At 47.9% G+C, this 13015-nt stretch overlaps 2 protein-coding genes and 1 long non-coding RNA gene across 3 annotated transcripts in view; 2 read left to right on the top strand and 1 right to left on the bottom strand.

Moving 5' to 3' along the window:
* Window positions 1-3209, bottom strand: part of LOC104145645 (TGF-beta receptor type-2-like) — a 32524-nt gene extending 29315 nt beyond the window's left edge. Inside the window, exon 1 of the mRNA XM_068949125.1 lies at window positions 2846-3209. Within this exon, the coding sequence (XP_068805226.1) occupies window positions 2846-2897 (52 nt within the window). The 5' untranslated portion in view covers window positions 2898-3209. The remainder of the gene's footprint in view (window positions 1-2845) is intronic.
* Window positions 3210-8575: 5366 nt separating this feature from the next.
* LOC104145612 (uncharacterized) lies at window positions 8576-10449 on the top strand. Its single transcript, XR_011141970.1, has 3 exons — window positions 8576-8787; window positions 8978-9212; window positions 9933-10449. It is a non-coding gene; the product is annotated as an uncharacterized lncRNA (long non-coding RNA).
* A 1263-nt stretch (window positions 10450-11712) lies between these two features.
* SNX4 (sorting nexin 4) overlaps window positions 11713-13015 on the top strand; it is a 36116-nt gene continuing 34813 nt past the window's right edge. The window contains 2 exon segments of the mRNA XM_068949126.1: window positions 11713-11866; window positions 11868-11999. Of these exon segments, the coding sequence (XP_068805227.1) occupies window positions 11819-11866; window positions 11868-11999 (180 nt within the window). The 5' untranslated portion in view covers window positions 11713-11818.

Below are 13015 nucleotides of genomic sequence, written 5' to 3'. Positions count from 1 at the left end.
TACAAGATTAGATACAGCTCACTCCCATGCTTGTATGGCCAACCCTGAGCCCTATTTCTGATAGATAGAAATATGAGGGAGACGCTTGAGATTCTAACTCAAAACAGGGGAGAAAAATTCATAATTATAAACTTTAAGGCCAGAGTGTTGCTGTATGTACAATACAGTAATCCCTATACCGAGCCCCTAACTTCTGAATGGGTCACAGGACTCCTGGCAGATAGATAGTCTTCCAGTCATTGAAGGCTTCAAGCAACAAAAAAATCACCACGTCCTGAGTTTGGGAACTACCTGCTGGAACAATTTTACTGTGTCGTGTTCTGATACAAAAATGCCTTGTTTCAGCTTCCAGCAGGTAAGTCTTGCTTTGCCTTTGTCCAGGAAGCCCTCTGCCAGAAAGCATCTCTGGGAGCTCTTCATAAATGACACCTGGGTCACCTCCCAAGTCTCTCTTGGATAAACTAAGGACACTGAAAGTCTTTAGGCTCCCCTGTAACCTCCGCAGCGCCAGGGTGAGCCCTGAGCACCAGTACAACGCTATAATCCAGCGGCAGCTCCTGGGTTAGGACGTGGTGGGGAATTCTCCTGTCTTTCCATTCTGCCGAGAAAGGAACGTAGAAACGCTGCCCTCCAGCAGCCACTGCCACGGGGGAGAATTTAAGGATAATAGATATTTTGAGGCAACACCAGTATGCCTTTCGTGAGCTGACCAGGGAGAATTACGGAAATCCAGTAGTTGCATTTTTAGCTCTCTTGTCAGATGGCAGTCTGTCCTTCCATCACAGATAAACGGTCAGATGGGCTGTTGGATGACCGTGGTGGTGGTTACAGAGATAGAGACAGGCCATATGGAGCCTGAATTCAGGTCTCGGCTGCCCTGGTGCGAACTCTTTGGGAAAACAGTAAAGCCGCTGAAGATGATCAGCTGGTGTTGACAGAGCTATTCTGGGAGAACCAAGAGGAAATCGAGGCCATTTTCTTTTTGGTAATACTTAAATCTCTGTGCTAAGAGGAGCGACTTTGCCGCTGTCACCACACTGCTGCTATTGCTCTTTAAAGCCGGGCTGGATGAGTGATGGAATTTGTTGTTTTCAGAATAATTGAATGCATACTGTCTGTCATTTTGGGGAACTTGCTGTTCCCTTCTCATTTCATACCAGTGCAAAGCGGGCACCCCGGGTACTTACAATGTCTCAGGGTTGCTGCAGGGTTGATCTCTAACACCAGGCACAAGGGAGCCAGATGTAGCCCATGTAAATATGACTCTGGGGAACTGGCTTAGTGAGAGACTGCCTGGTATAGGTTTTGTTTTGTTTTATTTTTCCCCAAATCGAGACAAATTTTGTCATCGCAACGTTCACGTAACCTTTCAGATGAACTTAGTAATCATGATATGTTTTGGTTTGGCTTCTTTCAGATTAAAACCCTGCCTTTTAGAAAAAGGAAACCATAAGTTAAATAACTCCAAAATTAGGTATTTCTGAAGGATAATTAGTGGTCATCTTTCTTACCAAAAACAACCTAACACTGTGCTTTAAATAATGGCTTGTAGTATTTCCTTCAGTTTTGCTCCAAATGTGATTAATGTAGCAGGACGGTGTTATCAGTATAGCATCCTACGTTTCAAATGTTCTTCGGGGTTTTGTCTACAATAGTGAATGCCACATTTTTCTGCAACTTTTTTTTGAAAATCAGCCTGACCTTATGTTCCCGATCCTCTCGTCTGGGGCTCTCTGCTTCAGTGGTTGCACTAAAGGTCGTATTTGCCTACACACAAATTGCTGACCGATCATCTACTTTCATTCCCTGTTTCTGTAGATAGGGGGACCTATGGAAGGCGAACATAGATACAGATCCCTATCCCCAGTCATTTCATCTGGGTGCAAAAATCCTGGAATTATTATCCTAATACTTCCTTGCTTTGAGCAAAAAGCAATTTTGCTAGCATTGACATTTCTATGTCGAGTGGAACGGGTCTGTGTTTGTAAGAGATTTCACTGTACAAAGTCCCATTGTCCATGCAAATATATAAATATATCCTAAATAGGGATATATGTGTGTATACACATACGTAGGTACTGTATATACAGACAGACACGCACACATACTTAGGAGATGTGTATATAACACTCACTTATATACAAATCTATCCCCTGTTATGAAACAATCATCAAGATATAAACAAGAGAATTTAAACCATGGATGGGCACGTTTTCAAGTGCTGCTGGAGGGTTTTATCTACAGTATTGAAGAAGTGCTATCAAAACCTAAACAGAGCACTTATTACAAAGAAATCTTTACGTAAGTGCTGGAAAGGTTTGCTGAATAACCAGATGTTGCTGCAAAGACAGCTCTCCTCCCCCTCTCCCCACTTCTTTCCTTCTATAATAGCTTGATTAATTCAGCACATAAACCGAGGCTGATAAAAGCTCTGAGCTGCAAACTTCACCACATCTGGACACCGTTGAAGCCAGATCGTTCAGCGGCGCACTTCAGTTGCTTTTATCTCCCCCTCCCCATCCTTAAAATAAAAATTTCCAACAAGTATTGCTTATCTATCTATCTATCTATATATATATTTTTTTTTTTTTTGCGCTGTAAACACTGACATCTGCCAGCGCGCAGCCTCTTCCACCCAGTCCAACGCTCGCCCTTTGCTGGGGGAGAAGTGCGCAGCCGGAGCAGCGCTGCCACGAGCGCTCTCCCTGAAATCCTCAGCTATTTCGAACCCTCCGGCTAAATACTATCGGGGGAGAAATCAAAGATTAGCTATTTTGCCGGCGGAAGGGAAAATAAACGCCCTCTCCGAGCCCGTTGCTTCAAGCCGAAACGTTTTCCTACTCACAGAAGGACAGCAGCAGCAAGGAAAGCAGAGCCGCTCTCTTCCCGCAGCCCATCTTGCGGCTCCCGCGGGCGCCCGGCTTCACGGCTGCCACCGCTGCATGTCCCCCCGGCGCGGGCGGCTGTCAAGCCCGGAGCGGCGGGATGGCCGGGCTGCCGGCCGCCAAGGCGACTCTGAGCCCGGCTGCGCGTGGGGTCCGCCCAGGAACTTGTGCAGCTTATGCACAAACTCTCTCCTCCCGAAATATATACAAATATGGGAGCGGGGGGGGGAGCCGGGGGAAGAGCCCTGGCTCCGAGGAACGCGTTTGGTTGTGTGTGGGGGTTTTTTTTTTTGGTATATGTTTTCTTTCTTCCCCCCCCCCCCCGATGACAACGCTGAGCTGCTCCCAGCTCCGGACGGCCCAAGGATCTTTGGAGGGGACCTAATATCTGCTGTGTGCAGCTAATGAAGAAGTCACGGGCGCTGCCGCGTGATCTTTCGTCTGAATGAAACACGGGAGGTAACGCTTTGATGTGCTGGGCTGCTGTTAATTCACCCCCTTTTAGAAATTATCTCTACTTTTTAAGTACATTTCAGTAGGCTGCATTTTAACAGGCATAACTGGAAGATTTGGGGCAGCGTTTTCCGAAAGACCACATCAATATGAGCTTAGCCTAAAGGAAGCGCTTTCATCCCTCCAAATCATCACAATTTAGACATATACATATATACGTTTTCCTGAATCGGGGCCTAAAATAATAACGCTGAGCCTTTAAATAGCTGCTTTCTCCCCAAGATCTCAAGCTGCTTTACAAAAACTTGTAAGAAATATTATCCCCACTTACAAAGGGGAAACTGTGAAACATAGCAGAAATCCGACTTGCCTCGGCTGTTAACACTATCCATCAGTGGCAAAAATAGGAGTAAAATCTTCAAACTCTTGCCCTATGATCTCTCCCAATCCTTCAGAGTGTGTTAAAATAATGATCAATATAATTGAGTGTGGCAGAAAAAGAGATGATGTTATTAAGTTTTTTGCAGCCAAAAGCCTGCCTTAAGGTGAAGTTAATTTTTTTTATAGTTACTGATAAATGCATCTATCAATTTTTTGATGTATGCATAGCGTTCTAAGTCAGAGAGTCTCCAGTCTCCATTTTATAATTCATTTTATGGTTCATCAATCAGTGTGTGATGTGTTTATATATGTATATAAAAATATATGTGTGTGCATGCATGATCAGTGAGTGTTTTGCTCAGTTGGACTTGAGGGGCCAGGTTCTTGCTTTGTTTGGAAGCTTTCTCATAAACGGCAACTGCTTGTTTTTTATTTATTTGTATTAATTATGGTGTTAAGGACTTAAAAACAGTGTGACTTCTGCATTTAAAAAGGGAAAAAGGGGGGCGTTAGATGAGCTGGAGAGACAAACATAAAATGGCTCTCCTACGATACGTCAACACCAACGTGCCTCTGCGGAGAGGTGCTCGGTCTGCTCCCCTTTCGCTTGAGACTACGCAGGAACAAGCCAGCTTAAGCCCACGTCCTCCTCGGAGAACTGGCATTATGTGCCTGGGATAATGGAGCAGGAAGCTATGTGGATGCATTAAGAGAAGAGGCCACCTGGGGTGAGCAGAGAATGTATCTGGAACGACGAGCCTATCGTGGCGCCTCTGACCAGGGGAACTGCCTCCTGCATGTAGCCTCTAGTCCTAGGAAAGGCGTAAAATTGTTCTCCGTCACTTGGCTGCCTTTAAATCAAAGTAGGCATCTTTCTACATGTTGTGCACTATGAATGTAGAAGAGATGGGCCAGGTAGAGCAACCAGCCGGTGACCTTCTGCTGCTCTGCAGCCCTTGGCCATCAGCTATAAAATAGAAGAAAGAGCTTTGCGTTGGATGCTGAAATAAGTTTTGCTGGAACTGGAGTGAAATGTAGGTGTCACCTAACTACCTAGAGGTGGTAAAACGTTCATCTGCTGACCAAAAAAGACTCAATGGAAAAAAAAAAAAAAAGTGCCCAGCTGAGAATAAATTGAGTGAGATCTGTGACTTGAAGGGAAATAGGTGAACACATCTGAACAGTCTTGTGATACAACAGCTGAGGTATGGCTTTTTAGGAATAAGGTCAAGCAAACATTCAGTAAACTTTTAGAAAGACCTTGTTTTCCAGTTTGTGCATTGAACTTGCAATTTGCACAGTGGTGTCCATGGGTGACTTGCCACCTCTCTCTTTCTCCTGCGTGTTAGAGCATTTCAAAACACTCGCGGGTCGCTCAGAAGGACTGTTGGATTTTCAAATATGAATATTTCTGTGTAAAAAGCAAGCGGAATAAGGCCTTTGTTAGGAATGCTGCAGATTATGCATGATAGATGTGAGCCCTCCTTAAAATCAGGAAACGTCCCCTGTTGTGCAGCAAAACTTGGAGAGAAATAATGTCCCCAGCAGGAGCCCAGAGGGGCTTTCAACAGCGGTGGACATTGACAAAACACACCGCACAATTTGGAAGCGTGAGGTCAGAGAGGCTGAAGTGACAGATACTACTTTTTTTTTTAGCCTCAGATTGTGGGAAGCCTGCAAAGCCTGCCTGCAGCCAGGCGCCTCGAGCCACGGGCAGGCGCGACTGTGCCGAGGGAGGCACGTATGCCAAATACCCAGGTAATCCCAAATAGCTGCTGGGCCAAACCAAACCCTGTAAGATGCTTCTGCCTTGTGGAGTACGTGAAATCAGGCTCTGGGGGTTGTAGTTTATGTTCCTTTCTCTGGCAAACAAGCGAGGTAGACGGCGACAGGCAACAGATGGGAGGACTCCAAATTGAAGTGATTGATTTATGGAGCATAATCTTAGGGAAGGATGCGTGGCCTGAGTTCACTGAAACGAGAGGAAAGGCAGTTGCTGTCCCATGCAATGGCATCTTTAAGAGCCAGCTGGGCTCCTGCAGAAAGCTTTGCGAGGGGAGGCTATCAGGGAAGAGATGTTTGTCCTGATGTTCCTAAGAGCCATACCTATTTCTAGACTGTTAACGAGGCCTTCCCTGCAGCTTGGTAAAACATGGTGTCGTGGTGACTTGGGCTATTGTTTGCATTCATAAACTGGCCTGGGACCTGCAGCCAGCTTCTTGCAGCATGGGGAACTGGTCCATTTGGGTCTTGCTGCGTGTAGGACTGCACAGAGCTAGCTCTAGCATAGAGCTAGATGTGTCCTCCCATAACCTGCATTTTAGGTGTGCTGATGTGAGACACTTGTAACCAAACAAATCTCCTTTGCAAAAGAGGACGAGTGAGGCAGGGAGTTTGCTGCTTTACTAATGAGTCCCCCCATGGTTGACCGGGCAGCCATGCACGCGCCCCTTCCTTGCACCTCATAAACTGGGCCCTTCTCTCACCGAGAGCTCCGTTCTGAGGCCCCTGCTTATTTCTCAGACCTTCTCCAAGGGAAAAATGCAAACTAAAAATCCACCAAAGTTACTCTGAGTAAAGTGAGTAAGAACTCTGGGATTGAGCCCAAAGTGTCAAAACTCACATTATAGAGCTCTGCTTCAATGAGAGAACACAGCGACCTTTGGAGTATGACACTGGGGAGAAAGGAGAGATAAATGGTTATTTTTATTGTTGACTTGTTTATGCCTTTTGGTGTAAATTCTGCTGTTCCTCTAATAGTGGTCTGGACAACCTCATAACTCAAGACATACTGAAGGCTGGATTTAGGCTGAGGAACATAAGGTTTCTGCAGGATGGCTTTTAAACTGCATTTTGGGAGCAGTTTTCCCTAAGTTCTCATTTAGGAGCTGGAAGATATTTACTAGAGAAGCAAAATAAAACTTTGGCCACCTGAAACAATATAGTGGATATTTAAAGGAAGGGTTCAAACAACCCAGGTTTCCACTGGGGGAGGCAAAGGTCTGCAATCAATCAGTATGTTTGGAGCTCCCCGCATATGCACGAAGCGCCCATGTGCAGGGTCACATAGCAATGGACGTGGGCCAGACCCTGCGCACGAGGCTCCAGTGAGTCAAGTCTCTTGTTATTCTCTGAGGCAAAGCCCACCTTAACGTGACAGGGGATGTGAAGGGGAAGAAGGGACCCATATAGCCATGGCTGATGATGTAAACGTGTGTATTGCATTGGCCAGTCTAATGCAAGGGCCAAAGTGATGCTTTGACTGAACCTGTGGTTTTGGGCAAGGTCCATAAGCAGACCTTATGGTTTATTTTATCCATATTTATCCATAAAATTTCAAAGAGGATTTGTTTTATACTTCAAAGTTTCAAATGACAACACCTATCTGACCGGATGAGGGATTTAGCATCCTAAAAACAGTATTAGTAAACATAAATATATGCAGATACTCTAACATACATACGTGCATTGTGTGATTTTATGGAGACATCACAGCTACCCCAAGTCATTCTAGCAGTTAATTAAACTGCAGAAATTCCAGTATCATCACTTCCGCATCTTACAAACATGGCCTCGATCTTACAGGGCCACCAGCAAGGGTCACCCGAGAAGGACGTGCACCCTGAACCAGCGACCTGTGGCTCAGGTCCAGCAGGCATCTCCATCCTGTGTTCACGGGGGCGTTGGCTCCAATCCTGGTCTGAAGATAGTCAAATTGTGTCAGCTGGTGGGATTTGAAGGCACTCGTAGTTCCCTAGGAAAAGCTCCCATTGCCTTCCCACTGCTGCAGCTTCATCATGTTTCAGTGTTTATTTGAGCTGTGTAAATGGTTCTGTGACTTGTGTGTCACCTAAGGAAAAACACCACGGCTTCCCCTTTGGCATTTTTCATTCTTTGCTGCAGCTCGTCCTAGCCCTGTGGCGGTAACCTTCAGCTGATCAAGTTGCACGTGGAGTGCGAGGGCACACGGCCTTTTCCTGCGATGTCTCCCGAGGGACGCGGAGGCACCTCTCCTCGGGCACGGGTGCTCCTGTCTGCATCGCCACAACTGCTGGCTTTTGCATGCTCCTGAACCTCGACGAATGCTCGTTTTGATAGCCGCACAGAATAAATGCACTTTCTAAGTGACACCTGACAGTTACTGCAGTCTTTCTGCAGTCTAGAAACGCTGGACTAACTTCTACTTTCCCTTTGAGCACACGCAAGTTTTGTTCTTTGACCAAAGAGGCATCTAGTTTAGGTAAAGACCTAATTCGCCCGTTTCTGCTGTTACTGTTAACGATGTTACTGTTTTTTTCTGTTCCTTTCTCTCCCAAATCTTCTTGCTTTCTGCCTTTGAAGTTCTGAGGTTGTCTCACTGCTTTCTTTTTGCTGCTTTTGGAGCCATTTTCAGTAAATTTTTGTTCATAGTATTGATGTTCTTGTCCAACTTCTTTCGAAAGTGTGGATTAATTTTGGCTTTCTAGTTTGTATGAGCAGATCCAGCTCTGCTGTTGCCCAAACAAATGGCGAACACTGTTAATAATTGCAGTCTGAGTGGGGCTTGGTGCTTTTTTTCTCCCAAAAGACACCCAGAACTGTTTTCCACTCCCTGCTTTTCAGGAGTTTTTCTTTCTGTGAGTAATATTAACTAAGTGTTGCTTTTCCTGCTATTTAATGGCAATGTCACAGCATCATTTAGTTGATACGCAAATACCTCTGTGAGGCTCTTGGACTCATATGAGGGAAGGATTTCCCTTTTTATTCTTGTTGAACCTACTTTTCCTCCTCCTCCTTGCACTCATTCATGCTATAGCCACTCAACGTTTTTTACCGGCAGTTCCCTGACATTCATTCCTCTGCTCTGTTTTCTTAAGGAGCCTGAGCAAGCGCAGTTTGCTGCTCTGTTCATCATACCCGTGACGTCGCATGCAGACTGACGCCAGGGTCTTCAGCAAGGATCAAACCTTTCAAGACCAAAAGCACGGGCCGACACCACTTCTGCTGCCGGCCGCCTCCAGCTGGCGAGCCCCCCGGGGTCTGCGGGACTTGGCCGGCAGAGGGAGGCACGAGCAGTTTGACAGCCCGGGTACTGACTCATGATCCTTGCGTTATTATTATTACTGGTAGTCAAATTATGACAGGATCCAGGAGTCTGAACCACAGGCCAGGAATGAGCTGTGGAAGGGGAACTCCCGGCCGTCCCGCTTTACCCTGCCTTGGTTTGAGTTGCGAAAGCAGTCTCAGAGCAGGCACAAACTGGATTTTTTTTTCTTCAGCAGGAGCTAACGGGAAGGTGTGCACTGAATGCTGAGGATGGTTAGTCCTTTGGAGCAGGTACTCTAAATAAGATCCCCGAAAATACACGTGGTGTGGATCGGGTCCCCAGCTCCAGCTGCGTCGCTCCAGAAACCGGCTCCTCCTGCACCTTGGTCCTCGCTTAGCCCAGACAGGGCCAGACGCTGCCCAGGCTCACGGAGACACGCTCCTCTCGGCAGGAGCAATACCAGCCAGGTAACGCTGTCTTCCTGGGGTTACCGACAGAGCCGAGGCGTTAGGGGGAGACACAGAAAACATACCCACTGCTTAAGGTTTTTTTTTCCTATAAGTTCTCAGTAATAAACTGATAGATGTTGTTGTTTGGGTTATGGTTTAATTCAAACTACTCAGAGGTTGAAGGTACTGAATGAAGGTACTGAAACTTAGTGTCGGGATAAAAGGGAAATTATCTGAATTATCTCCCGTGAGTACAGTATATATTTCTGGTCTGAGATGCGCTATTTGCTAGAACAAAAGGGGCTGTCAAAAGAATCGGGCAGGAAAGGTAGAATAACAGCACAAGAAAGAACCTTTCCAAAAGCGTCAAGGGGCTAATTACAAGGTAAATATACCTTGCTTAGCTCGGCCCAGTCAAAAAGCAGCTTGTCCAGGCAGGGAGTAGGATGGCCCTGAAGGAAAAGGTGGGGACCCTGCTTGCCAGCGCCTGTGCCAGGAGCCAGCGAGAGCTGAGAGGAAGGCGAGGGGGCAGCCTGCTGCTGCCCACGCGGTGACACGGGAAAGGGCCGTGGACGGGGCTTAGCAAAGCTTGCAGGAAAGAGCATCTCCGTTTGGTGAACTTGGGGTATTTTTTTTTTTCTCTCTCTTTTGTAGGATTTATAACTCTCTGGTAAGGAAATCAACAGTGTTTTGATTTGAAAAGGCTGTTTTTAACAAAATCGACCTCTCCAATGACAGGTTCAGAGCCTGAGGAGGCTTACAGGGAAGAAGCTGAGCGGAGCTCGTGTTGTCGTGGCTGAAGAACAAGGGACGGCGGGCGCCCGGCGGAGATGCTGACGAGCCTTCTCTGCAGGCTGTGCGATGGTGAAACGTGGCACGTAGCTCGGGAGGAGCGCGCGGGGCGGCTGCGGTGCCCTCGGTGCCTACCGAGGAGCTGCTCGCTGCAGGCCGGTGTGACAGCAGGACGTCCCGCGCTCTGCTCCGGTGCGCCCCAGGCTGTGGTCTACGTGAGGGCTGCCCAGGTCATCGGTCATCTGCATTTGTACGCTTCTATCGTTAAGCTTCTCCCACGTGCACAGTAGTTTAATTCTTCTCTACATGTCTACTGTACCTTTTCTTTTTTTTAGAAGTATTAAGAAAACTCTAAGCTGTAAAGACTTTTTAAAAAAATAACTGGATGCTATAACTGCAAAGTATTGCTGTATTTTATTGATAATGTTGTATCACTAATAAAAATATTTAACACAAAGTATAATATCCTGTATGAGTTTCATATAAATATTTCCATAATATTGCTGATACGGATCAGAAAAATTTCAGTACGCACATCCTGCAAATGCAAATGTAATTGATACAAGGTATGTATCTTAACGTCCATCTTGAGTAAACATAAGGAAGATCATACCCTAATGGAAAACAGGCACTGTGGTACAATGTGCAATCATGCTTTTACATCTGAATTGGACTTTAGGTTTAGAAAACAAATCTTAAATCAACCCTATTCAACAGGCAAATCAAGTTCACATATTTGTGTAAAAAAAAAAACTTTTGTTCTAGGACACTCTTTTGTGAAAAAGCTTGGGAAAGTCCATGCAGCTACAGTGGTGGAGGGGTGGGAAAGGAGGGATCGAGGTATCAGTTCAAACAATCTGGGGAAAAAAGTTGAATAAACATTGAAGACAACAGAATAGAAACCAGACGCCAAATATTCATGCACAGGGTCTTCAAAGAGGGCTTTGAGATTTATTTTAATTGTCACTGAAAGAAGAAGATTAATTTTTGGATGAAGACCGTATGCAAATTCAGCTGTGGTCAATACTGACAGTTTCCTTCCCAAAGCAAAGAGCGAAGAAGCCCATATCAACTCCTCGATCCACTGCGCTGGCCTTCCACCTGGGTTTGGAAAAGGACAGGTTGGGGGGGGAGGAAAAAAAAAAAAAGCTCCATGAGTGTAAAATAATGTTGTGCTGGAACTGAAGGACTTGAACCTGGTGGGGAAAAATGGGAAGTTTCGAGGGAGCGATGGGACGTGCAAGAGAAGGATGGGGCGTCCGAAATGGGGCACGGGGAACAAAGAAGGTGGCCTTTCCCACCCAGGGGACGATGACGGCAAAGGAGCAGAGACACAAGGGGCGGTGGGATAAAGGGGGGGGGGAAAAAAAGCAAACCGAAGAAGCAAACGTTAACAAACCCAGATCTCGTGGGCGAGTTAACAGCGGCTGAAGAAGCATCAATAAAGCAAAGCGGCCGGTTGTACCCGCTACGGGCGAAAGACAAGAGGCGGCACGAAAAACCCATCTGGCTGCAAGAGAAACTCTTTTAACGAGCGGAAAACTTGGAAAGAAGTGAAAGGGGGTTGGGGGGGGAACCCTCTCCTATTCACACACACACACGCACACACACACATCTCTTTCTAGGCAGCGGCCGACGCGTGAGGGCCGAGCGCAGCGGGCTGCCGGGCCCGGCCCAGGCCGCGCTCCCCGCCAGCCGTCCGGGCACCGCAGGGCCTCACGGCACCGGCGGGGGGGGCCGGGGCGGGAAACCCGCCGCCGCCGGCGCCGCCCGGGGAGGGTCCAGCCCTTACTGCGCACCCCCGGGGCCGGCCGCTCTCTCTAGGACCTGCGATGAGTTTGCCCGCCGGAGCCGGCCTCAGCGCGTGCGCGGAGGGAGGCGGCCGAGCCCCTTATCCCCATGGAGAGCGCCGAGGCCGAGCCGAGCGGCAGCCGCCCGGAGGAGGAGGAGGGCGACGAGGAGGACGGCAGCGACCCCCCGCCCGCCGAGCAGCCCCCGGCGCCAGCGGCCACGGTGAGGGGCGTTGGGCGGCGCCGCCGCCGCCGCCGCCTTCCCCCCTCCCCCGCGGGCTGCCCGCTCGTCCGCCTGCCTCGCTGGGGCCTAGTCGGCCGCGGCCGAGCACCGGCCTTGCGTGCGTGCGTGCCTGCGCCGGCCGGGCGGGCCGGGGAGGAGATGGCGGCGGCCGCCCGGCCCGGCCCGCGCTCCTGCCGCCGGCGGCAACAGGTGGGGGGCGGCGGCGAGCTGCCGCCTGCCCTGCTGCCCTCCCCGGAGCGCCGGCTCCTGCCCTTTTCAGCCTCTTTTGAGCGCTGCCTGCCTCGGTCGGTAGTGCCGCCTTGTTGTCGTTTTGGTTTTTATCTCTTTAGTTGTTTATTTTACTTCTTATTCTGTGTGCTCTCCCCCCCCCGGTAATAATAGCGTGTTATAACTCGCTCTGCCTGCTTGAATTCCTGTGAAAGGCTCCCCTGGTGCTGGGGTGCTGCCCTCGCAGGGGGGCGCCGGGGGTCGGGTGGGCTTCTGGCAGCCACTGTGTCTCTCACATATATATATTTTTAATGTGTGTGTGTGTGTATATATATTATATATGTGTGTGTGTGTATATACACATATACACACACCTATATAAAATGTGTGTGTGTGCGTAATTTGCCTCTTGGAGATAAAGGGTCTCCCTCTAGGTAACGGTGTCTTTGGGCTGTGTTCCCTTTGCTTTAAAAAGGAAATAGTGGTTACAGGCTTCCTGGGTGTTTTGAGGGTGAGTTCACTGATAGCTGAGAAGCGGCTGGGCAGAAAACACTTGAAAAAAAAAAAAAAAGTTAGTTAGTTTGATACCTGTAAAGAGAACTGTCTCTTTCCTTTTATTGCTTTCTTTTTCTCACCTAATGGCAGTCTCTGGTAAGAGAAAATGCTTGTTTGTTGATATTTCCTTTTTTTTTTTTTTTTTGCCCCCCAAAGCAGGGTTTTCTGTTTTCATTTTCAAATGTAATACAGAACACAGGTGTGAAGTTAAGATTTGTGAAAGCCTTTACCTG

The sequence above is a fragment of the Struthio camelus genome, chromosome 6, assembly GCF_040807025.1.
Source record: "Struthio camelus isolate bStrCam1 chromosome 6, bStrCam1.hap1, whole genome shotgun sequence".
In the NCBI taxonomy this organism is placed as follows: domain Eukaryota; kingdom Metazoa; phylum Chordata; class Aves; order Struthioniformes; family Struthionidae; genus Struthio; species Struthio camelus.
This window is presented reverse-complemented; position numbering and strand designations above follow the sequence as displayed.